This window comes from Lipotes vexillifer, unplaced genomic scaffold (assembly GCF_000442215.2).
Source record: "Lipotes vexillifer unplaced genomic scaffold, Lipotes_vexillifer_v1.1 scaffold278, whole genome shotgun sequence".
Lineage (NCBI taxonomy): Eukaryota > Metazoa > Chordata > Mammalia > Artiodactyla > Lipotidae > Lipotes > Lipotes vexillifer.
In genome coordinates this window covers 229,336-238,971 of record NW_006769677.1, presented here as the reverse complement: position 1 = coordinate 238,971, position 9,636 = coordinate 229,336, and the positions used below count along the sequence as shown (strand labels likewise).

The 9,636-nt window shown below is 55.0% G+C and overlaps 1 protein-coding gene across 1 annotated transcript in view; it reads right to left on the bottom strand.

Moving 5' to 3' along the window:
* Positions 1-804: 804 nt before the first annotated feature.
* Positions 805-9,636, bottom strand: part of LOC103086016 (60S ribosomal protein L17-like) — a 10,053-nt gene continuing 1,221 nt past the window's right edge. The window contains 3 exon segments of the mRNA XM_082931534.1: positions 805-1,089; positions 1,256-1,321; positions 1,452-1,482. Of these exon segments, the coding sequence (XP_082787660.1) occupies positions 805-1,089; positions 1,256-1,321; positions 1,452-1,482 (382 nt within the window).

The following is a 9,636-nucleotide window of genomic DNA, read 5'->3' as shown; positions in this document are numbered from 1 at the left end:
GACTTGGGTGTGTGGGACTGAGACCAGGCCTGCTCCTCCAGGCCTCTCTCCGGGCCCACCCACTCCTTATTTGGAACAGCATTCTGTAATGTTCCAGGATGCTGGGGCAGCAGCCAGTGTTTGGGTGCAGACTGGGCAGGCAGGGTGAATGGGGGCAGGGGAAGGACAGCAGCCCCGGCCCAGGTGTGTTATCTGCTCTCAGGATCTTTTCATCAGCTGCTAGGGTAATAGGAGTGACCTCAATGGTGGGGCTTTTGTTTTTTGTGTGTGTGTTTTTTCTTTTTCCTGCTAAGAACAATTCATTTAGGTCAAACAACTGGAGTAAAAGTGACTGGTGTTGAGAAACCTCCCCCTCCCCCTTCCCTGGCCCCAGGCAGGGACATTGGAGGAGCTGTCTCCCAGGGGCCACAGAGGATGCTGTCCAGCAGTTCAGAGGGTTGGCTCTTCTTCCCGCCCCCACCCCCTTCCCTCACCGCCCCCCTGGCAGGCCAGGCTTGGGCAGCCTCCCATCACGGACTAGGTCCCGAGCCTCACCCGCTGCTGTCCATCTCTAATGGTGGGGAGGAGACAGAGTAGGACAGTGTGGGGAGAGGATTGAACCCCTCGCTTCTCATCCCACTTGGCCACGGAGGGGAGACCGGGGGAAGCCGAAATGAAACAGCACATGTCTCTGGTCGCCCCTGTCACTGCTCTACTGACCCCATGGCACCCTCCGTGTGCCCCTGACCACATTGGGTCAGCAGGGGAACAGCGACAAGGTGAGAGGAGAGAGGGAATCCTGGGCTACGGATGAAAAGGACTGGCTTAGGCTCCCAGGAGGCTGCTTGGGGTAGGGGGTGGGCAGAGGCAGGGGAAAGAGCTGGGGAAGGCCTCTGAGGGGGCCAGGTCCCCAGGCAGGGTGACTAGACGGAGGGGCAGCGGAGCCCGAGCCTGGGAACCCAGAGGCCCAACACGGAGGCCTGGAGGTGGCCGGGCCTGCACAAGTCCGAACTTAGGAGCAAATGGCTGAGGCAGCAGAGGGCTGGACGGGGGGACTGCGCCCCAAGGATCCAGCTGGACACACTGAGGGGCGAGCAGCTTGGCCCACACCTGAACAAGGAGAGAGGGAGTAAGTACGGGGCAGAGGTGGGAAGGTGTCTCTCAGACCTGACTCCAGACAGCATTTCCTGGGAGGTAAACCAAGGCCCATATGCAGCAAGGAACTAGGCCAAGAGCCTTGAGGCTGAAGACCAAAGAGCTGAGGGTCCTAATTTACCTGCCCTGGTAGCTTCTGGCAAGAGCCCTCCAGCGCCTTCCCTTCCAGGATACGCCAGGCTGCAGTCTGCAGTGCCGAGAAGGAAGGGCTGGAGGTGGTGGTGATGTCAACCAAGGAGTTAATTAAGCAGACGAGCCGATAACATCGCCCAGCAAGCTCGCTGTGGGCAAGGTGACTCATGGAAGCCGGGCCTCACCATCTTGGGGCTGGCTGCTGTTGTGCCTGGCCTGCAGGGCCGTGGAGGAGGAGGGGGGCTGGGACAGGCTCCTGGCTGAGCCCGCGGAGACGTCTCAGAACACAGCGTCCTCTTCCTTCAGAGCTCACCGCTGGCCCAGGAAACATTCCCCCTAGCCCCCCGGGCACCACCGCTGTGGTGATTATCTTTGTCTGCTGAGTTTGGTGTGTGTCTGTGGGGTGTGTCAGGGTGATTTCCCCACCCACGTCCCGCTGGGCACTCCAGGTACCAGAGTTCGCTAACCGCAGAACAGTTGCCCCCCCGGGCTGGACGAACTTCCGTGGCAACAGAGCCACCGTCACCGGATGGCACACTGCTAACCACGACCACGTGGCATCCTCGTGGAGGGAACAGCCCGTTCCTCCAGCCGCTGGCACTTGTAGAGCTGCCTCCACTCATCGCTGCTGAGGGGGCCAAAACTGTTGGGTTCTCCCCCCTCCCCGGGGGCGCCATGCACTGTTGTACGAGTTGAGAACTGTACAAGTGGCAGGGGCACCATTCACTTTACAGTCTCTGTGCCAGACCACATGGCTGTACGTGGCCGCTTCCCTTTTCTAAAATACTTCTCGTTCCCCGCCTCCACCTAGGTTGGTCTGTTTAGCTTTGCTCTTAATAAGTCTGTCTTCACAGCAAACTTTCCCCTGTAAGCATAAACTTCGTCCTTTACCACCTGACTCCTTTCATTCATTCATTCATTCATTCATTCCACAAAAAATTGTTGAGTTTGTGCCAGGTACTATTCTAGGCAAGGGAACAAGACAGACTCTCCCTGACTCACAGAGCTCACATTCCAGTTGGGGTGGCGGTGGGGAGATAATAAATAATTTGATACATAAAACTGCAAGCGACAGTGCGCGCCATGAAGAAAAATAAAGACAGGTTAGAAGATGGAGGGTAATAGAGCTCTCCTTCTGCCGGGACTGTCCAGAAAGGCTTCTCTCTGAGGAGGTAGCCTCTGAGTGGAGACCTGGCGTCAGTAAAGGAAGGAGCTTTCCCAGCAGAGCCCCTCCTGCCAGGCCTCCAATGCCAAAAGAAAGTTCTCTAATCCTGCCTGGTTCTTCCAGAAGCCTGTGGCATGGCCTGGGGCACTGGCATCCGGTGCTGGGTGTCCATTTCCTCCTTGACAAACAAGAGACCTAGTTGCACTGGCTCTCTGAGGGCTCCTCCAGGGTGAATCCACCCACCCATAGGCATGAGGAACTTCATGACGGGGCCTGCATTGGAAGGCCAGCTTGGCCACCTACAAGCTGTGTGACCTCAGACAGGTTACTTAGCCTCTCTGAGCTGGTTTCCTTATCTGTTAAATGCCTTCCTAAGGGTATTGTGAAGGATTAAATGAGCTTGTGGATGTGTCACCACCTGGTATATAGTAGATGCTTAATAGACTAGGGCCACACCTGGGAGAAGTGAGACGATGGGGTGACGTGAAGAGGTGCCGTTAAACGGTTGCCTTTCATTAAAGGAGCCTGGAGAGGGCAATGCTGACCTAAAGACACAAGGCTTTGCCATCTGCTCAGGCGCGTGCAGGGAACAGCTGAGGGAGCCCCCAGGCTGGGATCCTGCCTCACAGGCTCAGAGCCTGGGGGAGGGGGCCGTGCTGGGGTCCTGCACTCCCCACTGATGTCAGCAGGTAGGGGTGGGGTGCAGCGCCGTGGTGCGGGCCCCTGAACTGTCACACCGCAGCCGGCTTTCAACTTCCTCTGGGGCCCAGGGTGTGCTCGGCTTGCCCTCCCTTCCTTCCTCCCTCATCAGGCTGTTTTGGGTGAGCCCTGGCCACCCTTCAGCTCCAGTCATCGTGTGCTCCCTCTCAGCTCCCAGAGTTCACCCCAGCCCCCCGGTCAATAGGTCTTTCCCTCATCCCCGTGGGGACCCCAGCACAGAGGGCAGGACCCGCCAGGCATGGGGTTCAGGCAGTAATGATAGTCAGCCCTCACTGTCTGCCTCAGCCGTGCACTGTTCATCCATGACCTCCCTGGACATGAATTCCACGATGTGGGTGTTTTTATCTCCTTTCTTACTTGAGGAAACTGAGGCTCCAAGAAGTAGGAGCTGTGGGCGCTCGGGTTGACAGGCATTCTTCCTGCAGGAGGCTGCTGAGAGGAGCCTTGCAAGACAGAGGGGACTGGGAGGGCCAGGGAGGGGAGGGAGGACGGACGTGGTGGACTAGTCTAAGGCTGGGATGGGGGCTTGGCGGACTCTTGTCCCACGGAGGGCTGTAGGCCCCTCCTGCCACCCACCTGCTGCTTTAGGATCCCCAGGGGGGCCTGATGCTCTGAGCCTCCAACAAGCTCCCAGGTGGCCTGGAAGATGCTGGCTCAGTCTGGAAGGTCAGAGCTGAGCTGCAAGCCCTGATGGGACAGAGACCATATCTCAGGTCCCTCCTGGCTCCTGGAAGGAAACAATAACAGTGACAGTTAACATTTATTGACAACTTTCCTGCATAGCAGGTGCTGTGCTAAGCACTGTGCATATATGAACCTATATAATTCTCACAACTGCTCTGCAAGGGAGAAAATTGGGGCACAGGGAAGTTAAGTGACTTGCCTAAGGTCATACAGAGCCAGCATTCAACCCAGCGTGCGTGGTTCCAGAGGCCACACTCACCTCCCCTCAAAGTGGAGATTCCTGGAGCAGGGAAGGCCCAGGACCAGGGGTTTGGGCTGGACCTGGCAGGCACTGGGGAGCCACAGCAGGGTTCTGAGCCAGGGGCCAGAGTGTTCCCAGGACTGGCCAGTCCGTGCATACACAACGGACTACAAGGACAGACAAGCTCAAGCCCACTGAGGGCTGAATGCAGGACCCCTCCCACGGGGATGTGTTTTTGACAGTACAAGGCAGGGCAATGCCTTCCCCAAAGGAAAGAACTGATGAGGAGGTTGGCTGGCCCTGTGCTGGGCACGAAAGAGTAAAGGTGGGAGCTCAGGCACGGGAAAGGGAGCCTGCAGCTGCTTCCTCTGCCCCTTCTCCCCACCCACAGGGCCCCTGCTACAGATGGGTGCACAGTTCCCATGCCTGGGGTCTAAGAGCAGCCAGCTTGCTGGGGCCACCTGGCTGTCCATCTGCCTGTATGCATATGCGTGTGCATGTGGGTATGGGGGGGGGCAGAAGGGGCCTCTAAGCGTGACTGTTTGCAGGGGAACCTGTCCCCCACCCCCACCTGCTGCTGCAGCCGCAGAGAACAGGACGCCCTGACTCCAGTCTGCATCTCTGGGGTCATGAAACCACAGCCACTACGTCAGTGGTGCGTGCACCAGGGCTGGGTGGGGGGAGGCGGGGCCACAGATGCAGGTGTGCCCCAACATGTGTGTGCAGGGCTGGCATGGTGGTGTTGTTCCAGGGAGGTGAGCAGGCGGGGTGGAAGGGAGCCAGAGCCCCCTCTGGGAGGCAGGGGACAGAGTCCATCCCCTCTGACCACAGGTCCAGAGGTCCAGCATCCGCCCCCTCCCCCAGCCCCTTCGAGGACCAGCCTTGTCTCCCAGGTGCTCTCCTCTGGGCAACTGTCCCAACAGCAACCGTGCAAATGTCTGTGGAGCATCTAAAATGGTCCGACGCAGTTCCAGGCACTTGGGAAACATCCATGAGCAAAACAAAGATCCCTACCCTGGGGACTTCCCTGGTGGCGCAGTGGTTAAGAATATGCCTGCCAATGCAGGGGACACGGGTTCGAGCCCTGGTCCGCAAAGATCCCACATGCCGCGGAGCAACTAAGCCCGTGTGCCACAGCCACTGAGCCTGCGCTCTAGAGCCCGCAAACCACAGCTACTGAGCCCGCGTGCCACAAGTACTGAAGCCCGTGCACTTATAGCCCATGCTCCGCAACAAGAGAAGCCACCATAATGAGAAGCCCGCGCACTGCAGCAAAAGAGTAGCCCCCGCTCGCCGCAACTGGAGAAAGCCGGCGCGCAGCAACAAAAGCAGAGTTCTAGGAGTTTGGGATTAATCAGTAAAAGAAAAAAAAAAAAAGATCCCTGCCCTCATGGCGCCAACATTCTTGTTGGGGAGACATAGTAGATGGAATAAATAAAATAAGGTATATAAGTAGGTGGTGGGTGCTATGGGGAAAAAGAGGAGATGGAGCAGGGCTGGGAGGTAAAGAGTGCTGGGTGGGCGAGAGGGGTTGCGTGTGTGAAGGGGGGGTGTGTCCATGTGCACACAGGTCACGGTATGAAACGGGTGGTCCATGTAGGTCCCACTGAGACGGTGATATTTCAACAAAAGCTTGGAGAGGAAGGAGCCAAGCAGGGTCTGGGAGAAAACATTCCAGACGGAGGAAATAGCTAGAACAAAAGCCCTGGGGCAGAAGCGTGCCTGGCCAGGACTGGGGGAAGGACAAACTGACCTGGGCGGGTGGACTGACACGGCCCCACTCCTCCCGGCATCTTCTCACCTCGCTCAAAGCGAGGGCCTGATTTCCAATGGGTTAAAGAAAAAGGACCTTCTGGTACCTTCAGGAAAGGCCAAAGGGCTCCCGAAGGAACCAATGTCATGGGAAGTAGGGGACAGAGAGGGAAAAGGGGTTTAGACAGAAGAAGCCTATGGCCGCTCTGGGGCCTGAGCTCAGGGAGGAGGCCCTAGGCTGGGGGCCTCTAGGGGAAGGGTGGGGGAGGGAGGGAGAAGGCCCGGGGGGCCCAGGACCCCAACAAGCCTGCCTTTAGGAGCTCACTGAGAGAGTGCAGTGTGGAGTTGCACCCTGCTCGCTGCGGGTCAGCTGGCCGCCTGAAAGTACCCACAGGGCGAAGGGAGCCTGACCCCACCTGTCTCTGCCTGCTGGGGCTGCCAGACCCTCCTAAGGTCAGTGCCCCTCCCCCCATTCAAGCACCCCCATAGGGAGGAGGAGGGAGGGGCAGTAGACCCCAGAAAATGGAGGCTGACGGCTGACCAGGGGACGGGGATGTGCGTGCAGCTCCACCCTGCATTGCAGCTGTGGGAGCTGGCATTCTAGAAGACAGATCCCCTGCAAACCACCCAGGCCACCAGCAAAGGAAGGGGGGCCAGCCCAGTGTGTGACTCTGACAGGTGGGACAGTGGGAGGTCAGGAACGAGAAAAAAGGGAGGAGGCTTGACCTGGGCCTTTTAGCTCTCTCTCTCTCTTTTTTTTTTTTTTTTTTTACAGTTTATTTATTTATATATTTATTTATTTATTTATGGCTGTGTTGGGTCTTCGTTGCTGCTGTGCGCAGGCTTTCTGTAGTTGTGGCAAGCGGGGGCTACTCTTCGTTGTGGTGCGTGGGCTTCTCATTGCAGTGGCTTCTCTTGTTGCAGAGCAGGGGTTCTAGGCCCACGGGCTTCGGTAGTTGTGGCACATGGGCTCAGTAGTTGTGGTGCATGGGCTTAGTTGCTCTGCGGCCTGTGGGATCTTCCCAGACCAGGGCTCGAACCCATGTCCCCTGCATTGGCAGGCGGATTCTTAACCACTGCTCCACAAGGGAAGTCCCTTGACCTGGGCCTTTTAGGATGAGAGCAAATCTGAATGGGTAGAGAGGAGAGAGGACATCTCTGTGCATTCACACACTGGCACACACATGTCACACACACATCACACACATACTCAGTCCCTTAAGCACCCGCCCCCCAACACGCATAGGTTCTCACAGCCAGGGACATCCGTGTACTCCTCACACACAACCTAAGTTATGCTCATACACACATGCACTAGGGACACTCAGACTTGGTAAGGCAGGCCAGCACGACAGGAGGCACACACATAGTTACACACCCTCAGAGACAGAGATTGGTTCCCCTGGGCATCAGAAGCACCTAGGCCCCTTGGAAACGGTCCTGGGAGAAGATGAAGATGTGACTGCAAAGCATAAGGAGAAAGGAAGATGGAAAGTGGTGGGGGGAACAGAGGGAGATGGGGTGACAGATACGGAGACTCAGAGAAAGGTGCGTCATAGCCACAGCCACACGTAGACGGCACACAGCCACCCACGTCCTAGTCAGCCTTCCTGCCTGCGAGAGACACTGTTCAGCCACCACGTGACATTGTGAAGTCACTCAGCCTCTCCAAGGTTTGATTTCTCTCTTCTGATAACACCTGCTTTCCATGCCAAATTGCTTGACTGTGAATCGAAAGGTAAATCCTGTCTGCTCTGCCTCCAAAAAACTGTTCAGAGTCCGACCACTTCTCTCACCTCCAGGTGACCACCCTGGCCTGGCCACCACCCACTGGCCTCCCTGCTTCCTCTCCTGCTTCCTGACGCAGCCTGTGGTCCACCTGCAGCTACTGACCCTCCCCTCCGAACCTGCCAGTATGTCTTCATCTCATCCACAGTAAAAGGCAAAGTCCTTACAGTGGTCCCTGGGGAGCTGCCCTCCACTCCCTTATCTCCCTTCTTGCTCTCAACTCCAGCTTCCCTGGGCCCTCACTGCTCCACAGACACCCAGACATCCCCTCTCAGAGCCTTTGCTCTGGCCATTCCCCTCTGCCTGGCATGTCCTCAGGACCCTGCCTTCAGGAGTTACTCAAATGACACCCTCTTAGTCCTGGCCACACCAGCTAACGCTGCAGCCCCCAGCTCAGCACTCTCTATCCCCCTCCCCTGCTTTTTCTTCTTCTTAGCATCTTTCCCCACTGAACATGCCACTTATTTGATCATACTTTTTGTCTGTCTCTCATATCAAAGTGTAAAATCCAAGGGGCAGAGACTTCTGTCTGTTTTATTCTCTGCTCTGACCCCTACTTCTAGAGCAGTACCTGGATCATAGGACTCAATAAATACTGAGTGAGTGAGTGAGTGAATGCACGAATGAATGAAATAGCAAATAGGTAAGCATCTATAAAGCAAGATTAAAGAACAGGAGGGACCAGCCCTGAGTGAGCCATCGCCGTGTTCCAGGAACTATAACCACAATAAATATTCCTTTATTCTCAAACAACCCTGGGAAGTACATATTAATAGAATTGTTCCCATTTTACAGATAATAAGCCTGAGGATCAGAAAGGTTAATACCTATGGCCTCAAAGATGGCCACCAATAATTCCTCCTATCTCTGTATCGAATGCTGCCCCTCTCTTCAAGACTTGGAGTCTGTTTCCCTTCCCCCTTGACTCCAGGCTGGTCTTGTGACTTGCTTTGACCAACAGAATGTGGCAAAAGTTCTGCTGTGTCAGTTTTGGTCTAGGCCTTAAGAGAACTGGCCCCTGGACCAGCTACATAATTTGCAGGGTCCAAAGAAGATGAAAATGTGAGTCCCCTTGTTCAAAAAGCAGGACAAAATGTCGTTATTGGTACTAAAATATAAAGCTGGGCTTCCCTGGTGGCGCAGTGGTTGAGAATCTGCCTGCCAATGCAGGGGACATGGGTTCGAGCCCTGGTCTGGGAAGATCCCACATGCCGCGGAGCAACTAGGCCCGTGAGCCACAGCTACTGAGCCTGTGCGTCTGGAGCCTGTGCTCCGCAACAAGAGAGGCCGCGATAGTGAGAGGCCCGCGCACCGCGATGAAGAGTGGCCCCCCCTTGCCGCAACTAGAGAGAGCCCTCGCACAGAAACGAAGACCCAACACAGCCAAAAGTAAAATAAAATAAATAAAGAAAGAAAGAAAGAAATGCATTTCCATTAAAAAGACTAATAATAAAATATAAAGCTCTCTTTTCTTCCATAGTTTCCCTCATCATTTTTTGCTGCTTAATGTCGTTCTAAGAAAAAATTTAAAATTTTAAATATTAGCATGAATTTTACTGTTTCAACTTTATGTTACAGTAAGTCCCCTACATACAAACGAACCTTCAGGTTGAGAACTTTCAAAGATGCAAACGTTCGTTCCATCAGTGTCAGGCGTGAGTGAGATTGCAGCTTGCCCTCCGTCTCCTATTGTCAATGACCCTTCAGCTCTACCATCTCCCACCCCCTCTCCCTCCTCCAGTCAGTAACTCTTCTTGCCTGTTCACTCGATGCCAGCCCCTGGATGCCTGCTGTTGTACTGTATTACTATACTTTTCAAGGTACTGTACTGTAAGATTAAAAATGTTTTTTTTATTTTTTGTGCTTGTTTTTTATGTATTATTTGTGTGAAAAGTATTATAAACCTATTACCTTACAGCACTATATAGCCAATTGTGTTAGTTGGGTACCTAGGCTAACTTTGTTGGACTTAACAAATTGTACTTACGAACGTGCTCTTGGAACGGAACTCGTTCATGTG